The sequence below is a fragment of the Argentina anserina genome, chromosome 4, assembly GCF_933775445.1.
Source record: "Argentina anserina chromosome 4, drPotAnse1.1, whole genome shotgun sequence".
In the NCBI taxonomy this organism is placed as follows: domain Eukaryota; kingdom Viridiplantae; phylum Streptophyta; class Magnoliopsida; order Rosales; family Rosaceae; genus Argentina; species Argentina anserina.
Window position 1 is genome coordinate 20,943,380 of NC_065875.1, and position 20,914 is coordinate 20,964,293.

The 20,914-nt window shown below is 37.8% G+C and overlaps 3 protein-coding genes across 3 annotated transcripts; 1 reads left to right on the forward strand and 2 right to left on the reverse strand.

Annotated features, from left to right (window-relative positions):
• Window positions 1–8,209: 8,209 nt before the first annotated feature.
• On the reverse strand, window positions 8,210–9,864 carry LOC126791348 (geraniol 8-hydroxylase-like). The gene is given in 2 exon segments (XM_050517785.1): window positions 8,210–8,825; window positions 8,968–9,864. Coding segments are annotated over 2 exon segments (1,500 nt in total). The 3' UTR covers window positions 8,210–8,222.
• Window positions 9,865–12,547: 2,683 nt separating this feature from the next.
• On the forward strand, window positions 12,548–14,511 carry LOC126791350 (acyltransferase Pun1-like). Its single transcript, XM_050517787.1, has one exon. The coding sequence runs from the start codon at window positions 12,713–12,715 to the stop codon at window positions 14,006–14,008; it is 1,296 nt and encodes a 431-aa protein (XP_050373744.1). The 5' UTR covers window positions 12,548–12,712; the 3' UTR covers window positions 14,009–14,511.
• A 147-nt stretch (window positions 14,512–14,658) lies between these two features.
• On the reverse strand, window positions 14,659–16,118 carry LOC126791349 (stemmadenine O-acetyltransferase-like). Its single transcript, XM_050517786.1, has one exon. The coding sequence runs from the start codon at window positions 16,033–16,035 to the stop codon at window positions 14,707–14,709; it is 1,329 nt and encodes a 442-aa protein (XP_050373743.1). The 5' UTR covers window positions 16,036–16,118; the 3' UTR covers window positions 14,659–14,706.
• Between the last annotated feature and the right edge of the window lie 4,796 nt (window positions 16,119–20,914).

Consider the following 20,914-nt stretch of genomic DNA (forward strand, 5'->3'; position numbering starts at 1 on the left):
GCTGAGACATGGAAGTACATGAAGCGGCTTTAAAATTTGATTTGGATTCCCAAATTCCTTGATGTGTTGAACTTTGGTTCAATTTGATTCATTGAGGAATTGAGGTTGGCTTGTTGTAACGCAGTTCTTTTATTTATATGCAAGCGATGAAGGAATAAAAATGAAGTATGAAAGTAGAGGAGGTTCTTAATTGCCTGCCTTACCCTCTATTCAGCCCCCAAAAAATGAAGGGGAAATTAGAAAAAAGTGACATTTCTCGTTATCAATTAGAAAAATATCGCTACTAATATTCTAATTATAAAAGAATCAGCTATTTTATATTAAAATTATAAAATAATTAACAAAATTTGGAGAAATTATAAAATAGTCAGTTTATTCATATTTTATGACCGTTGTACCATGCTCTCTCTAACTATCAGTGTGACCGAATTTCACGAAAAACACCGAACCTTCCTATTCTGAATTCAGAAAACCTCCCACGCCTTTGATCTTCTCGTCTGCCGACTGTACCAGCTTAGCCTTCCTGCCGTCGCCCCTGTCGTTTTCGCTCGTTCATTCTGACAGTTCTAGCTTCCTCAAAGTTCGGTTACTCTCCTGCAAGCTTCGCTCTCACCGTCGTCACTCTCTTTCATTTTGATATTTTCTAGCTTCCTCCAAGTTCGGTTGCTCTCCTGCAAGCTTCGCCATCGCCACCGCCGCCGCCGTCAATTCAGGTTAGTTTTGGCGCAATTCGATTTGAATTTTAGAGAACTAATTTGTTTCAATTCAATTCTTATTCGTTATGTTAGTTGTGCTTCCTTCATTTTATTTTCGCGTTCTAATCATGCATCTTGTTTTTGTATTTCAATTCCAATTCGAGCTTGCTACTGAATTTTGGTTATGATTTTTCTTGCTTGCAAATTGATTTGGTTTTTGTTGTTGTTGTTGTTACTTGTTTTGGTTTTGCTGATCTATTTTTCATGAATGCTTCAATGTACTGGTTTAGGCTGATTTATGACTTTCATATTCAAGATATTTTTAGTTATATCACGAGGTTTTTGTGATTTTGAATTGTGCATTTCCATTGTATTTTTGTTTGTCACACCTTCTGTCACACACCCTGTCACACCTGCTGTCACACGTCCTGTCACACATCATGTCACACCACCTGTCACACCATCTGTCACACCTCATGTCACACTTCTTGTCACATCTCCTGTCACATTACCTGTTTTACTTTTTTGCAGGTCACAATGCATTCTGTTTATACAGGAAAGCTTTCATATTGTGGCAAAGGAGCAGCGATTCTATTTTCAGATAACTGCATCTTTTTCGATATTTGTGAGCGAGTGAGAGGTAGATTTCTAAATCTCAATAAAATGAACTTGAAGCTGCATTTTAGAGTTCATCTGATATTATTGAATATCAGTTGGAAAATGATATTGATATGAAGATGATGTTTCGAATGATGGCACGTCATGCCTCATATTTTGTAGATATTGATATTCTTTCTGTTGATATGGGTGTTTTCGGGTCAGAAAGTATCGTAAGTGATAATATTAGTGACGATAGTAGTTTTTCTTCGAAGAGAACCAGTTTTTGGGTTGCTATAAGCGGGAGGATCCGAAGACATATCGGACTCAAGAATGGGGTACACTTATTCGTTCTGTTGATCAAATTTTTTAGGGTGGGGTGGATGATTTTTGATTAAAACTTCGCATGTATGCGGTTGCGTTGGGGTTTGAAATTGATTGGATGAGGAACAATAAGCGAAATGTTGTAGCTAGTTGTAGCAAGAAGTTGTCAGATGGTTGTGACTGGCTTGTGAAGGCATCCTTGTGCAGGTACTACTGTTGCTAATTTTTATTACTATTTGTGCATTTTCATTCAGTGTGATAGTCACACTACCTATCACATTGTCACACCCCATGTCACACATTTTGTATCACCTATTGTCAAACTACTTATCACACCTTATGTCACATATGTTGTCTCACTTTTATGTTACTCTAGTATTCACACTATCCGTCACACATTCTGTCACACCGCCTGTCACACGGTCTGTCATACCACCTGTCACAACCGCTGTCACACCTCCTGTCACACTTTTGTCACACATATTTTCACACCAACTGTCACACCACCTGTCACACTTTTTTCACACCTACTATCACACTATCAATTTTTTTCTTTATATTTATGCAGGCACAATAATGTTTTTTGTATTACAAAGTTGGTCAACGAGCACAAGTGTCGTGGTGTTGTACGTCTTCAGAAGAGTAGCATGATAGGATCAAAGATAATAAAATCACTTATGCTTGACAAGCTTCGTGCAGATCCTAATAAGTCAGCTGTTGATATATCCAAGGAGTTGAAGACTGATTATGGATTGGATGTGCCGTATCATAAAGCTTGGTACGGCAAAGAACTTACTAAGGATGTTGTAATAGGTAATGAAGCCGATTTATGCTCAGCTGCATTGGTTTTGTCAACAGACCGTTATTGCCAACCCAAAATCTAAAATCAGTGTGGAGATTTGCAGGAATCAAAAAGGTTTCGGCGTATGTTTGTTTCGTATTCAGCTTGGATGAAGGGTTTTCAAGCTTGCCGACCTCTTCTATTCATTGATGCGACATTCATCACCAACAAATACCAAGGTCAACTTCTTGCTGCAACTTCCAAAGATACAAATAGTGGTACTTTCTCTATCTTTTATTTTTCTTTGCCTGTTACTGGTAGTGTGATAGGCACTGTGACTGATAGTGTGATAGGTAGTGTGACAGAGGTTGTGACCGTGGATAGTAGTGTGACAGGTAGTGTGATAGAGATTGTGACAGGTTGTGTGACAGGTAGCGTGACTGTTTTTGACTAATTTTGTTTTTCAAGTATGTATCCGGTAGCTTATGCCATTGTTGATGCATAATCTGAGAGTAACTGGAGATTCTTCCTCGCGTTTTTGTGTCTTCAGCTATCGAAGTACTCCTCACGTGAGGTCACATTTATTTCAGATCGAAATACCCTGTCACAATCACTGTCACACACCCTATCAAAAATGTGTGGTCATAATACTAGTTACAATATAAGTCACATGCGCAGTCACACCAATTAAGTATGTGGGATGAAAATAGTTTGCACTTATGAATTATCTGGTTGTTGGATTGGTACAGAGTTTTTCCCCGGTAACCTGTAATGGCTAATGTTGAACTTTCCCGACTTTCTGTATTGCTTTGCCCAATCGATTGTCTTTATTTCCTTTCAGTGAGGGCTTGTTTGTTGAAAATAAGATTATCATATGTGCTCTTGTTGCTGAACTTCATCCTACACCCTTGGCTGATCATTTAATCAGATTGCTCTGCAACTGCTTTGATCCAGAGTCCCACCATTTCGGCCTGTGCAATCATTTAAAAAACATAAAGAACCAAATACAGTCAAATTACCAGTGTAAACGTTATGTGACAGCAGGTGTGACAGAAGTTGTGACAGGTTGTGTGACATGATTTGTGACAGTCAGACCTCCTTTCACAACTTTTTTTTCAAAGTGTAAAAGTTATGTGACAGCAGGTGTAAGAAATACAAAGAAACACTAAATCAGAGAAGAATGAGTTGCAAAGGTACCACTTTCTTAGCATCCTCCTATGGTAGTCCCCGTTCTTTGTGCCTTAGCTCCATAGAATCGAGATAATAAAACATTGGCGGGTGTGTCTGAAATACCAGCAGCGTGTAGTGGTTTGAGATTATATGGATCATCGGGAATAACAAAATAGATGCTTCTTCCAAGTATTCATATAGTTTCTCCCCCATATGCTCATAGAGCTCTTGGCATGTAGATTTTCGACATCATACTGTTTGAATTAAGAAAGTAGGCAATCAGAATTCCAGTAACAACATCAGTCAATACAAAAATGTTCGTCGAATTAAATTAATGTCTTAACCCTATCAAAATTGGCATTGCCTTTGTTACCGAGTCACTCATTGATGGAGACATACGAATTTTAGAGTTCAGAATTCAACCAAATGCATCTATCACATTGCACGCGACTGCTTTACTCTCTATGAACCACTTAAGGTCAGTTTTGGTGAATTCTGTTCCAATCGGGCCATCAAACTATAACGTCCTGCAATGTACATATTACACACGATGAGTCATCATCAACTACATTAATAGATCAAATAATAAAGAAATAGAAACTAATTTACGAAACCAGCCACACGTCCTGTGAAACCATCTGTCACAATAACATTTTTGTCATGTGACATGTATTGTGATAGAATTGTGACATGCAATGTGACAGGAAATGTGACAGACATAATTCATAGAAACTCACTAACGAGACCAAGCACACCACCTGTCACATACCCTGTCACAGCACCTATCACACCTCTTATCATAGTAAGATTTCTATTGAGACATGAATTGTGACAGGGATTGTGACAAGAATTGTGACAGGCAATGTAACAGGTAATGTGAAACAAGTCATACAACAATTTTTACAGAAACATATCAAAGAAACAAATCACATTTTGAAAATAAAACCACAATGGTGTAGAAAACATAATTCATACCCGCTACTTGTATTGTTCCAACACCGTGTCCATTCTCTACTTGTCTTCTCATCCATATATTTGACAACGTCAAATTCATCCCAATCAATAATCTCAACTTGGATAATTGTTGATGGCATGCCATCATCTGGTATATCATATACCAAATCCCCGTCATCTTTGATGATATATGATTCTCATACCTCCTTCTCTTCTTCTGCTGCATCATTCTTTGACTTCTCCCCTTTTTACTTTTCATTCCACTCCAAATTCTTCTTTCGGTTTTCCTCTTGCTCATTTTTTCCATCATTTTCCTCTTCACGTCCCCCCACCAAAAGATATCGTCCCTCTTATTTTCCATTCTTTTTCTTGTTTTGATGCGTGAAATGTATGAATACATTCCTATTGTCGAAGTAGTCTCTCCAGATTTTTCATCATCAATCTTCATGGTGAAGCTATTTTCAGAATCATATGTGTTATCATCAAGATACAGGCAGCTCAATGGATATGCATCCGGAGAAAATAGAACCTGGTTCTTCTCGGCTTCAGCCTCCACGTCAATGTTGGCCTCTGGTGTCTTAAAGTTTTTGAGTAGAATGTTCATTACCGGTGCGGTTGGAGATGAAAAACCCACTAGAGGAGAGAGGCCATGCATAAGTTTGAAGGACGACATGTCAAACTCCGGTGTGAATGGAGTCTTTTTGGCTTGTGTAGGGACTGCTCCAGTTTTCATTATCGCAAAGGTAGCTACAAGTCAGTCACAGCATCAGCCACATAATAAGTCCCATCAAAAGTATTGAAATACAAGAGCTGTCACATATTCTGTCACACCATCTGTCACACTAATATTTGTCCTGTGACAGGCCGTGTGACACAATTCATACAAAATTTTTATAGAAACATGTAAAAGCAAAATTTTTATAGAAACATGTAAAAGCAAAACATAATTCATGATTCATAGAAATTCACATACAAGATCAGTCACATCACCTGTCACATGTTCTGTCACAATTTTTTTTTGAAATGCATTATGACTTAAGATTTCAAAGGTTTAGCCAATGCTTATCTACTGTTAGACCTATAGCTTGAAATTCAGGGATTATTACCTTGCTGGCGGTCATGCTTCTGCTTGGTCCTCCATTCGTGATCATCATCATTATGGATTTTGGACTTGTTTCTTCCTCCTTTTGCCTTTTTTTGTCCTGAAGAACAAAGAAATCAAGATATTTAAATCGAGTTCAACAACAACCAAATCAAACCCATCGAACGATAGAGAGAGAGAGAGAGAGAGAGAGAGAGAGATAGAGAGATAGAGAGAGAGAGAGAGAGAGGGAGAGACTCACATTTAGCCGTTGAGAACGATTGCGTCGGCGCGTCGAATTCGGATTCCTAGTAACTTTGTCGTCGTCGTCATTGTTTTCGCCGTCGTCAACGTCGTCGTCGTCATCGTCGTTGTAGTCGTCTTCAAGAGGAGAGAATCGTTGAAGAAATGGAATGAGTTTTGAAGAGAGGTCTGAGTTTGAGTTTTTGAGAGAGAAAAGAATAGAGAGTGTTTCTCGGTTATAGGTTGCGGTTTATTTGAGTGGCATTGTCCGTAATTTTTCTGAAAATTTGGGGCTACGTTTTAAGCTGTTTAAAAAATGACTTTTTCTAATTTCCAAAACTTATTTGATCTTTTTATAATTTCATGTATGAAAAATGACTTTTTTATGGGCAAATTATAAAAAGGTACCATCTCCTAACTTATATTAGAAAAAAGTCACTACTTATGAATTAATTATAAAAAAGTCATCACATTTAAGTTGAAATTATAAAAAGGTCAACACAATTAGAAAAAAGTCACTTTAAAAATATTTTATAGACTATTTTGCCATTTCTTACTCTTTTTTTTCTTTTTTCTAATTTCGGCCATAACTTTTTCGTCCGGCGATAGATTTTGACGAAATTGGTACCGTTAGAAAGATCTCGCTCCCCTATTTCATTTGATATACTACCCACTCTGAATCGATCAACTGTACAAGGCGCAACAACCACCACAAAAGGGTTGCCGTCATCAATGGCGGTGCTTCAAGCAATTCCGGCGAAACCGAAGCTCAAGGTTTCCTAATTCCTGCTATTCTCTTCATTCTGAGCATACTTATACCAATCTCATTTGAATTTTAATAAAATTTCACTTATTTCCACATTTCCTCTCGGCATGTCACAGCTCCTATCACAGACACGGTCACACTTACTGTCACAACCGCTATCACACTATCTATTTACACCCACTGTCACAACCTATGTCACACTACCTATTACACTAACGCCACACCTCCTATCACACCCACTGTCACAGAAGTTATCACACTATCTATTTACACTAACGGTCACACCCACTGTCATACCAATCTCATTTGAATTTTAACAATTTCACATATTTCTACATTTCCTCTCGGCATGTCACAGACGCTGTCACAGACACTGTCACACCTACTGTCACAACCGCTATCACACTATCTATTTACACCCACTATCACAACCTCTGTTACACTATTTGTCACAACCACTATCACACTACCTATTACACTAACTGTCACACCTCCTGTCACAACCATTGTCACACACATTGCCCATGTCACAACCCCTGTCACACTACCTATCACAATGAGTAAAACACAAATATTGTCATTGTATAATTGACTGAGGGTGACCACCGGGACTTGGATGCAGCTATAAAGCCAAAAGGATCGCGGCGGAGGCAGGAGAGAGGAGCACGAAGCTAGCCCGTTCCAGTGCCGTTCACGTCGTCGTCAGAGTTTTCAGCGCCGTTGGAGCTTTGCGAGAGAGGCAGAGTCGATCTGATCTGGTCTAGATCGGGTCCGGGCTCAAGAAGGAGACGACGGTGAAGCTTTCCTACTTATCTTCGCTCGAGGTTGGCGTGTCGGTGGCTCTCCAGCATAACATGTCGAGAAGGCGATCTCTTGGCGGTGCTCGGAGGCATCAAATCCGGCAAGTCGACAATTGTTTCCTGACGAATCAAATCAAAGGGAACTGGGAAGCCCAACGAGGTCGTCTTCTAGGACGGCGAGAATGGAGAAGATGCAGAACTGAGACTTTTACTAAGTCAGTGGCATTTTTCATAATTTGACTAACTCTAATGGCAACAGTCTATCAAAGATAAAAAAATAACTGTTTTATAATTATGAAAAAGTTGTTGACCTTTTTATAATTTAGCTGGTTGAAACAGATTGTTTTATGAGAACCCCATTTTTTATAAGAACTCCAAAAATGAATGCTACAGGTTTGAAATTTCAGTTATTTGGGATAATTTATTTATTCTTCAAATTAAGACTTGTGGTGTTTGTGTGTTGGGGGGTGGGTGGGTGGGTGGGTACGCACACCATCTGAAATTTACTTACATTTAATCAGTTGTTGTAATTTGACCATATTGAAGTAAATAAATAAAAAATAATCAAAGAGCAGGATTTTGTATTTGATGAACCTGACGATAACAACAAGATCGAATTAGTCTTCATGAATTATTTAGATACCAGACAAAAGTTTCAAAGCTTACATCGATCCATTAAAGTACAAGACATGTTCAAATGTTCAATTATATATTGGTACAAGAAACTTTTAAGTCCTTCATATTCAATCAAAGTAGATCAATATGGAAAACATGTACCAATTTGTTTGATAATAACCCCCAAACGTTTTCTTTACGAGTTGGCAACAGCCATGAGAGAGTGAGCCATTTGTAAAGTGAGGCCAAACTTGTCTTCCATGTTCATAATTTCAGGTTTAACTCCATCTTCAAGCTTCCAATCAAAACAGTTAAGAACTGAACCCAACATCAATGGCAACATTCTCATTGCCAATGGCATACCCGGACATACTCTCCTCCCACCACCAAAGGGAATAAGCTCACAATTTCTTCCTCCAACATCAATTTCGGAGCCCAAAAACCTTTCCGGCATAAACAAGTTTGGGTTGTCCCAAACACTAGAATCTCTGCCTACTGCCCAAGCATTGATCAGAACTTGTGCACCCTTTGGAATAATGTACCCTCCGATTTCTACGTCTTCGCCGGCCTTACTTGGAAGTAGCAACGCCACTGTTGGGTGCATTCGAAATGTTTCCTTGATTATTGCTTGCAAGTAAGGCAGTTGAGCGATGTCTGATTCCTCGATCGGTTTCTCTTTCCCGATTATTTGGTCTAGCTCTGCTCGAGCTTTTACAAGTTTCTCTGGACTACGGAGTAGCTCGGCCATTGCCCATTCCATTGTGCTTGAAGTCGTATCTGTCCCCGCAGTAATCAAGTCCTAATATTTCAGTGAGACAACATCAATCAGATCATCGCTAGATCAATTTCATTATATAGTAAACTCTAGCAAGCTAGTATAACATTATTGAAGCAAATGATCAGGAAAGACAAAGATTAAGGGTAAAAAAATAGAGGCTTACCAGGAACAAATGCTCAACTTCGGTCTTGTCCATTTCCTCATTCTTCTCCTCACACATGTTTATAAGAGTATCCAACATATCATTTGTCGAACCATAATCCTGCACTTTTCTGGATTCCAACCTTTGATTGATCATCCTGTCAATCAGGACCATCGTGTTATGAAAGTGGTAGGTTAACCGTCGCCTTATTCCTTGGGGGTCAATCTTTCTAAGCAAATGAAAGTAGTCGGCCAAGTTCGGCTTCCCTATCTCTTCCATGATACCCCAGGTAGTCTCCTTTAGCTCCCTAGCCGTCTCGTTAGTCGGGTTAGCTAAATCCACTGAGAACATAGTCCGGGACAGCAGATTGAGCGTGGTTTTGAAAGCCTCCCTTCCGATGTTCACTGCCACACCTTTCTCCTTGCTTTCGCCGATATCGGCAATGAGGTCCTGCACTTTCACGCGCCGGTTGGCTTGGTTTGCATCGAGAACTTTGGTTGCAAACAGTTGCGTGTTACATATTTTGCGAAGGTTTCTTCATCTGTCCGCAACAGGCAGCCACACCATGCTGTGGTCGCAGTGCTTGTAGGCATTGACAGCATCAGGGATAGTTCGGTTGCAGAAGAGATGATCTCGGGTTCGGAGGATATCCTTGGCCAAGGATGAAGATGAAATCACTACTGTGGTTACTTGACCGAGCTGCAAGCTGATTATGGGACCGTAGCGTTCGGAAAGCTTGGCCAAAGAGAGATGGGGCTTCTCTCCGAGCTCAAAGAGATTGCCGACCACTGGAAGTGGCTTTGGCCCTGGTGGAAGTCTGGTTCTGGGAACTTTGCTTCTTTTTCCAAATGAACGGAAGGCTTGGACCAAGAGTCCGGCAAGGCAAAGACACAAGAGTATACAATTCAAGAACTCCATCTCTCTCAAACTAAGTTATCACACAACTTGATACCCTTATTTTTGGAGGAAAATGCTGCTGCATATGGCAGAATTCTCCCCCTTCTCTTCCTATAAATAAATGTTTACAACATTTTAGAGCACACATAGAATTCGTCATATTATATTATTTGAAAAGTATAAAGTAGATAGAAAATATATGGTATATACGTAGTTGATTGAAGAACGTAGACAACTTCATCGGCGGTGCGCCTACGCTATTTATATGCATAATCAAAGTTTGTTTTTTCAACCTTACAAAATCCAGAGATAAATAGTAAGTATTCGGGAAAACAAATCTGATCTCCCTTGATCGGTTTGCGACGAAAATTGTCGCTTATACCATTGTGACGGAATTTGTCATGGTTTATTGAATTGAGTTTTTATAATTTGGGACTTGACCTCCAATTCAGTACTTGGAAGTTGTATCGTATTGATACTACTGAATCTTCTCTCTTGTTAACGGCAACATGCGCCTGAAATTTTACAATTTCATGTTGGATGTGTTTATGTACCTAGTCCGAATTAATTTCTTTTGGTGCAATACCGTTTCATTGAAAGACAAAAACATTTTGATCAAAATATACAAGAGCAAAATATGAGAAGTTATTGAAACAAGATACTTATTATATGGAAGAACATGAGAATATCTTCTCGCTATTACGGATTTGGAGCTTCTATTCATACCTCTAAAAACAGTATTTAGATCTCCTTACTTAGTAGACATCCATTTTGCTTTTATAGATACCTAAAATACTATCTAGACCTCCAAAATTTTCCTAAAATGTCCATTATCTAATTTGATATATCAAATCATACTACTATCTATTAATTTCTTTTCTACTCTATGTCAAAATCATTTATTATATACAACTCGAAAAAATGCATAATAATCACACAAACTATCTTCTCAAATTAATTCGATCACTCTTCCACTCGTTTTCTAAATTCATAATAAATTGGTAAACTATATTTTTCATTCATTGATAGTAACATCAACGTATATGAAATATTTTAACCTCTAATTAACGAGCTTTGTTCATCAACGTATATGAAATATTCTAACCTCTAATGAATGAGTTTTATTTTTTTGGCTCAAATAAAAGTTTATGAGAAATTCTAAATAGTTATATAGTTTATACATTAAATCGTCCACATTCAATTTGATATTTATCAACTACATTAAATTTTTTACTAATGATATTTATCAAAAAAGAAGGTAATCAATTAAATCATTTAATGCAATTTGATATCCCATTTTGGATTGTTTAGCAATAAATATAAAAGACAATTATATACATTTGTATTTTATAATAGATAAGTAAAGAATTATTTCCCTTCTTGTATTTTTATTGTTATATGTTTTTTGATAATTTCATATGTATTGACTAAGTCAAAACTATTTAAGAAAAAAATAGAGGTACAAGTGTCATTTTGGGAGGTATGAATACTCCCTTACGGATTTCAAAGCAATTATACATTGCGGTTATTAAAACAAAATAATGAAGCATAAATGTTTCGGTTAATAGTCTGAATGACTACATATCCATTTATTCCCAAGTTTAATGTGACTAATGTTACTTAGTCCATAGATTTTTAAATAAGTATTGATTTTGAGCAACACTTTGCAAACTAGCATTGCAAAATACCAAAGGATTCCGAGCCATGAGTGTTTGCTCTCAGCTTTATTTCGAACCGACAATACTTGTTGTAGCATATTTATGCCTCATTGGCATGATGAAGCCTTGATTTATATCTTGTTATGACATGGTTCCACCTTGTTTTGGTGATGATTTGTAGTATTACACGCCATGTAATGCACTTTATATCCCACTATTTCAAACATATGGTGATGTTTTTTTTTACAAAGTTCGAATTAAACTAACGCTCGTACAAGATTAGGTGAGTGGCAAACTATAACAAGTTCGCAAGTTACAGCCTTGGCGGTATCGCCAAGATGTTCCTTCCACCGCCCGGTTTTACCCCTAATGACATCAAAAATTGGCTGAGCTCTTGTCTTGGCCCCCTAAGCATCCTGCAGCCCCTGCAAAGCCCCCCGCAGCCCCCTGCGAGGCCCCCCGCAGATAAGTATTAATTAAATAAGTATTGATTTTGATCAACACTTTGCAACACTTTGCAACATTTTAAAAATAATCTTTTTATTTTACCCAAGAGGTTTTTGTTTTGTTTGGCAATGTTTTTACCGAGACAACGCCATGACACATTAGAATCACGATACAAAGGGGAGTGTTGTCGGAGAATTACTTTCCGTAATCTTCTGGTGTATTTTGTCATAATTAGTATATGTTAGTCTAGATAAGGAATTATATATAATCCATGAATCTATGCGATACTTAATGTAATGCCTATATAAATGTCCCCCTTATCAATGAATATGATTATTTCTATTTTAATGTATTTTACATTTTTCGGTAACAAAAAGTGCAAAATAGACTTGTATAAAAAAATTGAGGGTAGATTGAAAAAAGATTTAGGTGTGGGTTTAAATTCAAAAGGAGACTCTAATATTAGATTTATCTTGGTGGCGGTAGTGAATGGTCAACGTTTCTGTGCTCAAGTTGGCTTAAATTCACTCGTCATCTAGGCATGAATGTTCATAAGAAAAAGAGAAAATAGTCAAACTACAGAGAGCCAGAGAGAAAAAGGGGACTCAAACAAGGTCACCGATTTCTTAAACACATAGCAAGCCATATATGATGCGACTACCAGGAAACAAATTGAGCATTTGAGCTGCCTGCTTTGACTTTCCAGCCTAAATCGGCAACTACATACAGTCATCCACCACAGAAGATCTTTCCGCGTGGTGGTCATGGCGACGGTGCAGCTCGAAGTGATATCGAGAGAGCTCATCAAACCGTATTCTCAAACTCCACCTCATCTAAGAAACTTCAACCTCTCTTACTTCGATCAGATCTCAACTCCTATGTACATCCCACTTGTTTTTTTCTACAACCCTTGCAATACCACTGCTAGCACTTCTGAGACATCCAATCGCCTCAAAAAATCTCTATCTGAAACACTAACCCTGTACTACCCATTTGCCGGAAAGGTCAAAGATCGAGAATTTATCGACTGCAACGACGAGGGAGTATTGTTCATAGAAGCAAAGGTCAAAGTGAAGTTGCCTGAAATTCTCGACAATCCGAAAGATGAAATCTTGGAATCATTATTTGCAGACAATTTGCAGTGGAAGGATACGAGTTTGAGTTCCTTACTTGCTGTACAAGTCAGCTACTTTGATTGTGGAGGAATGGCATTAAGTGTGTGCATGGCACACAAAATTGGCGATGCAGCAACCATGGTCAACTTCGTCAATGACTGGGCTGCCAAATCTTCAAACTCAGGCAAACAAGTGGCCCCATTACTCTATACACCCCCAATTTTTCCGAGAGGCGACCTACCGCTTAAACCGGAATCTTCCCACAAGAAAGTAAAATGTATCTCCAGAAGGTTTGTGTTCGATGCCCCCAAAATTGCTGCCCTTAAAGCCATAGTAGCTGACAGAGTGCAAAAGCCTACAAGAGTAGAGGTTGTGAGTGGTATACTATATAAATGTGCAATTTCTACCGCCAATGCAAATTCATCAGGTACAACAAGACCAGCGTTATTCGTCCAAAATGTCAACCTCCGAAGCAGGATGGTTCCTCCGCTGCCAGACAACTATGTGGGTAACCTCAGTTGGATATTTCCGGTTCCGATGAGAGAAGACAGTTTCCATAGCTTGGTGGTTCAAATGAAAGAGGGTTTGTCAGATTTCTGCAATACTTATGTCAAGGATTCAAGGGGTACTGATTTGGTCATGAGCATTAAGAAAAACATGGAGAAGGTAAAAGAAATGTACAAAAGCAGTGAAGTACAATACATGTGTAGTGGCTGGTGCAGGTTCCCAATATACGAAGCAGATTTTGGATGGGGAAAGCCTGTGTGGGTGAGTATTGGGGCTTGTCTTGACAAGAATGTTATGATTCTAATGGATGATAGAAGTGGTGATGGGATCGAAGCTTTTGTGACTCTGGAAGAGCAACATATGGCTGCTTTCGAGTCTGATCAGGAGTTACTAGCATTTGCTGCTCTAAATCCAACTCCAATAGCAAGTCAAGTTTGATATAATATATTGTTGCATTCTCATACTTGATTACAATGTGTCTGTGTTTGTCAAACAAAGACAAGTTCATGCTTGCAATTGCAGGCGTATGATGTGTCTCTCAGCCTGTAGTTGTTTACACTATGGTTAATCTTAGTCCATACTCATTGTTTGAGAATACTCTTTTCATTTCTATTTTCTTTTAGTTTGGTCTCATGTCTACTCCCCCTATATATATCGATGTTGATCTCTCAAAGTTCCTAGATCAACCCCATATACTGCTTATTTAGTAAGTTCCTTCCCATTCAGGTAGAATGAAGCAGCCACGGGGTATCTGCATTCAAAGATGATGCAGCAACATTGTGCAGTATGATGTAAAAGCAAATTCAAACTATCGTATGCCTTCACAAACTCAATAATGTAGCAACACCGATTGCCACAATCACATCAATCATATATGATGTAAAGGCTAGTGCACAATAACTACATCACTTGACAAATTCCATGCCTTAATTGCTATATATTTCAGTATTTAGCTAGAGACTCAAGTTCTCAACACCCTCTTCACAGTGAATTCAACCCATCAATGTTTAGATACTATTCCAGTATTCCTCCTCTGTTTCGTGTATAAAAGGTGATGAAGTGAGAGTAATGCATACGTGATCACAATGCTACAGTATAAATGAGTAAATGTTATTGATGTATTATTCAAGCTAGATCTAAAGACGTGCAAATGGACTTTTCTTGACATTACCAATCGGAGAAATCAACTCGACGAACTCTGAGTCGAGTTCAAACTTGGCCATGTCTTCCTCCTTGAAGCTAAAATATGACTCTATTCCATCACCCAATTTGGTATCCATGAAAACTATTTGGTTATTGATTTTCATGGCAGCCATGCTCACCCATGCTGGCTTCCCCCAACCAAAATCAGCATCATACAGTGGAAACCTGCACACACTCGAAAATGTTAGCGTAACCAGCTCTCCTTTTGCAGCCCTTTCCATTCTTCTCCTCATGAAATCCAAATGTTCCTCATAGCCATCTTGAAATTTCCTCATATACTTATTGTCAATCTTCTCTATTTCCTCAATCACCTGCCTCACAAGGCCACCTCTCTCCTCCCCATTGACCAATGTTGGAGTTGCAGTGGCTGCCCGGTAATAGTTCCCAAAACTATTTTGCGGCAGAGGTGGGTTAAATCTCGAACGAAGATCCATTATATACACAACCGTGTACAACTTTGTCGAACTTGATTCTTCTTCCTTCGACGCCGCAGCCATAAACTTGTTCCACAGAAAAGCAGACAATGCCTCGACGCGGGATGGCAGTTTCTTGGTCTTCAATCCAATGCTCTCTGCATACTTTGATCGTAAAGCTTCAATCTTTAACCCATCAAACACAAACCCCTTGGTCACAATATCATTCTTTTTTGGAATTGAAACCCCGTTGTATCCATCCATATTCCTTGGAGGGAAAATTGAAGCTGCCGAAAAATCCGGACTCACACTCTCATTCCCACAAGCAGTTGCTGCCCAGTTTTTAACAAACGTGTAAATAGACAACCCATCTGCAACTCGATGCGAAGCGGCCAATCCGATCGCAACTCCTCCGCATCGAAACCGATTGAGCTGAACTCCGAGAGGTATGTCTCTGAATCCGTCGAGCTTAAACGGCAGCAAGTTGTTCAGTTCGTGCAGGGAGGGATTGGTGAGGACTTCAGAGAGTGACAGGGTTTCGACTCGAGCTTCATAGAAGGGGACACCAAAGCCGTTGCAATCTACAAAGAGGTTGTGCTTGACTCGGCCGGCAAGTGGGTAGTACTGGGTTAAGGCTTTGGAGAGAGACTTCTTGAGGTGGGTGGAGATTTGAGTGTGGTTGTGGGAGTTGGGGATCGAATAGAAGTAGAGAAAAGGAACATATGCGTGGGGAGCTAACTGGTCGAGAAAGGAGAGGTGGTGATGGCGGAGATGGTGAGGGGTTGGAGATGAGGGCTTTATTGTTTCTTCGGAGATTACTTCGACTTCAATCTTCATCTTCATCTTCATCCGTCCCTGCTAAACCGTCTGGAGTTCTTGGAAACAAGAGTATCAGCTAATGGTCAACATCTTAGAGAAAGCTATAATATTGCTTAACTTTAATGTTTAATCGATCAATTTCTTTGATGAACTTGGCTCTTTTTATTTGCTCATACTTTGGTGGAAATCCCAAAGTGACTCTTTTTATTTCTTGAATTATTACCATCTACCTCAGGGCTGCTCACCTGCGGGATGAGTTTTAGGGGCAAAAAGGGATGATTCGATCTCCGCCGTGCGATTTTAAGTGAATATATCCTACGGATATAATGCAGCATCCTTTCAATCCATCTATTATCCAACTCTCGCAGATGCACACACCCTCTCACCTCTAAAAGCCAGAGTTGTTCCATCTTCTTCAATTCTTCTGCTCTCCTATCCCTCTAAAGGCGAATCGAGAGAGACCTTCATCGCCTCATACATATAAAGATCAATTATTTTATTTTTCTCTTTTCGTTGGGTGTTTTTTGTTGGATTTCTGAATTCAAATTAAACCAGTCATATGAAAGATTAGATCAGAAAAAAATGGCACCATTGGCATGTCGGGTTTTCCTGGGTCTTAAAACTGAGGTTGATGCTTATTAATTTGAGCCGTTAGTACAAGACCAAGCGCTTGGATCAGAGAGAATAGAAGTACTTCCTCTGATCTTGATACGCATGGACTGAAAGCAAAACTTACACTAAGCCTCAACATCCACAGATTCTACTTTGAGTGACGACATGACCCAGGAGCTTGTTGCCTTCCCAATCCCTTCTCTTCTCTTCCACTAAGATTTGTTCCTCTTTAAGCCAAACAAGAGTGTGATTAATCTAATTCTCATCTCCTCTCTCAGATGGTTTTGTTTTTGACAGAGCTTCTGAGCTGAGTGTTATGGGGATGGGGTGGCTCTTAATTGATTTGAGAGTTTAAGATGAGGGAAGAAGAAGTTGAAAAGATCTGGGTTGGTCTAAAGAGATGAGGGAGTTGTTCAGAGAAAAGAGAGGAGGAAGAAAATGAAGTCGTATATCCATTTGAATCCGTACTTAAAATCGCACGGCTGAGATTAACTCAACCCTTTTTGTCAGCCTTGTCATCCACCTTATGATAAGAAAGTTTCAATGAAGAACAAAGTAACATTTTGTCATAGATAAAAAAACAGGTGAAGTTTTAAACTGAGCCTTGAGATGAAAAGTAGAACTGTTTCAATCTTATGTTACAAGTAGCAGTTTATAATGACACATGCACAATTACAATGTATGACATCAATCATCCGAAACAAGGTAAGTAATTAAGAATAAAATATTTTATCTTGGTAAACGAATAAGGGCTAACTCGTCGCCCTAACCTAATTCGGTCACATCTATTATGCAAGGTTCTAAAAAACGCTAGGCGTTAATCGGACGGACAGCTAAAAACCAGCGCCCAGAGAATTAATCAGGGATTAATCAGATTAATCGGGAATTAATCGGCCCAAAATCGAGGCGGCCAAGGATCTCCGGGCGCCTAGGCCTAGGCGGTCCTAGGCGGAGATTTTTAGAACATTACTATTATGTACAAAATTATGATCATCCAATTTCTGCCTATTTTTGTAAGACTATTCAATGCTCTTATTAGGTCTCTACATGAACTTGCTAATTTGCACCACCTACAATTGAAATGTGGGTCGAAACCATGTCAAGTTTTCATCCTAACTGTCACAAGAGTTCAGGATCTAACAATTTGACAACATGATATTGATCTCGGTTTTGTTGTTCGAGACAGAGGCGGATCCAGTCCAGGTGAGATTTTCAGTCCAGAAAAAAAAACCCAACCATCTATTTAAAAAAAAATTAAACCAATCGATTGTACGGGATCTCTCTGCTCTCATCTACACTTTTACCGTTCTACTGTATAATCCACATGTTTAGCTCTTCTCCAGTTCTCTTCTAAGTTCTTTTAAAATTGAATTAGATACTGATTATGGAATGATTAGATTCTGAAATTTGGTGAGTATATGTGTTTGTTCACTTTGTTGGTTAAACAAATCTTATTGGAAATTTGGAATATGATTATATGAAATTGGGTGTTAATGTGTTAGTCTTGCTACTGTCATACTGAATAGCTGAATAGATTATGATAAGAGATTTAGTATTTTATTTGCCTATTTGGATTTTTAAGATTGTAGGGAATTAGTGTTAGTATATGAGTTTGTTAATTAAACTATCGATTTGGAATAATTGGAAATTTAGAATCTGAAATTTGGTGGTATGTTAGAAAATTACCGAATTAGAAATTGAGTATTTGCCTATGTAGGTGAGTTAAGAACCTAAAATTATAGGGAATTGTAGAAATATTTAAATTTAATTTACTTTTAATTATATGAACTTCATACACTCTATATATTTAATTTATCTTTAATTATATGAACTTCATACAAGATGACAAAGTCAAAATTATTTAACCTTTTCTCCCTTACGTACAAACACACTGTTATAAAGACAAGTGTGCAAAAGCAATTTCTCAACTATTGTGTGCCTTCACAAATTTATTCAATAATGTAGCAACACTGATCCACAAATTCACATCAATGACATATGATGTAAAAGTTAGTACGTGCACAACAACTGCATGTCTTGGCAAATTTCATGCCTTAATTGCTATATACAGTGGCGGAACTATGAGTGAAAAATGGTTAGGGCTGGTTTTAGTTGAAAAATATTTGCTAGAAAACTAAATACTTGAAGATTTTATAAATATGTTTTAACAATGAGGTGTTGAAACAATTAGAGAGTCTACCTTTCCAACTTAGCTTCTCTGACTTAATGAAATTGTCAAAATCAACGAGATGCGCACTTGTGGAGTTGCTCATTGACGAAGGAAAATGCTCCACAAGCATGAAGGAATGTGGCACGTGTGATACATATTGTGATACCATTCACCAAAGATGATGACCTCCAATTGGGCTCTAAGCCACATAATCGGTCTCTTTTTGTGACAGAGTACATGCGAGAGCGGAAGTTGAATTACATGCTCATAGACGGAGTGTCAGCAGTAAATATCATGCCCAAGTCAACCATATCTCATCTTGGCATCAACATTCATCTATTAAATAACCTAAATTAAAGATATGTAGGACTTTAAGTGTTCAACCTAGTTAATAGGTATCTCTTTAATTACAATCTAAGAATGAGAATCATATCTATTTAGAAGGTTCACGTAGAATTTCTAGTTCATAGATATATATGTCTAATCTATAGAAATCTACCTTTTATTGAGGAAAACAATATATAAGAGAAGTTTAATATGTCTCTTTATTAGATGTTATAAGGTATGTATATACATATGATTCTTGTCTAGAATATTGTTTTAATACCTCTTACAATAGATTAATGTGACAATAAACCTAACAAACAGGAAAAAAAAATAATTTAACAAGAACAATATGTACATCACGATAAGAAACACTTACTGAATCAAGATCGTTTAGTACCTTATATACATTCATATGAATTTCTCATATAATCTTCATATGACTAGCTCCTATTGCTTGAAAAATTAAGAATTGGTGTAAAATTTTGCAAAAATGAATTGATAGAAGAAGAACAAAAAGTTGCAAAATTGAATTTTGTGATGAATATATATACACATTGATGTTAGCAGTATGAATTAAATACAATGAAATAATTATGGATACAATTGACGAGCTTTACATTTAAAAATGATTTTAAAACCTAAGATTAGAAAAATTATTTAGTATAACTTTTTATATGTTAAAAAAATAGATTAGACTTATACAAAAATAAAAATTAATAATAATAAAAGATTTTGGGTGTAGAATAAAAGAAAAAATAGGTGTGGGTTTAGATTTAAAGAGGTGCTCTATTATTAGGTTTGACTCTAATTTTCTCTATTTTTTTAAAAAATTCTTGCTCATGAATTGGTATCACAAATTCACAATGCCGTCCTTTACTGTGTTTTACTTTTTATGACAAATCACAATTAAATACCTGTGCAACAACATAGCTTCACAGTAGGTTAAGTTCATTTTCTGAAGTATCATAAAAAAGATAACGATCTTGAGTTTCCCTTGAACTAGAAGAGAAATAGAAAGACTTTACTAAAATGATCAATATCATACAACAGTACCTTTAAGCATCTATAAGAGTCTTTTAATAACACCGAACTACAGGGTCTAAATGCACCAGCTAGCAGGATAAAACAACTATCAAAACAAAGAAGGGAACAACCCTTCCAAACATACAAAACAAAGAGAAAAACCTCCAACGAATGATCTAAGAACATTTCAGCTCAAAGGAAAATCCCATAGTAGTAATGAAGATTAAACCTGCTTATTAACGAGATCAACCCTCCTCTAGCTCTGAGCAACTGCATATACTACCCCATCTATATAAGCAGAAGCTGAAGACTCTTAGGAGGATCGATCTGCTCAATAAGTTCTTCTATTCCAAGGAAATTAATACACAACTTATGAGCAGACCAGCCAGGCAGGCACATTTATTGGGCAAGTTTGGAGCGACCATCTTTTTCGTAACTTGCTTAAAAGTTTTTGGTAGAGTGCTTACCCTTTTGGTACCCAGAAGATAACCATTAGTAACAAAAACATGATCAGATTCCCACCAAAGTTAGTACAGAAGATGATGTTGTATAAGGCCAAAGCTTGTATGTACGCTAATCTAATTGAAGCTTGTACACTGCACGGTAGTTGTGGGTTTGTGGCCAAAGTTTGTATCTGTAGACACATGAAATTTAATGAGGTAAATTATCTTCGTTAAAAACTTAAATCGACCAAGAGCCCGACAAAATTGCACACGTGACCAAAAGTCAACAAAGTTAGTGCGGATCTGAATAAAACTCGTGTCAGCACATAAACGG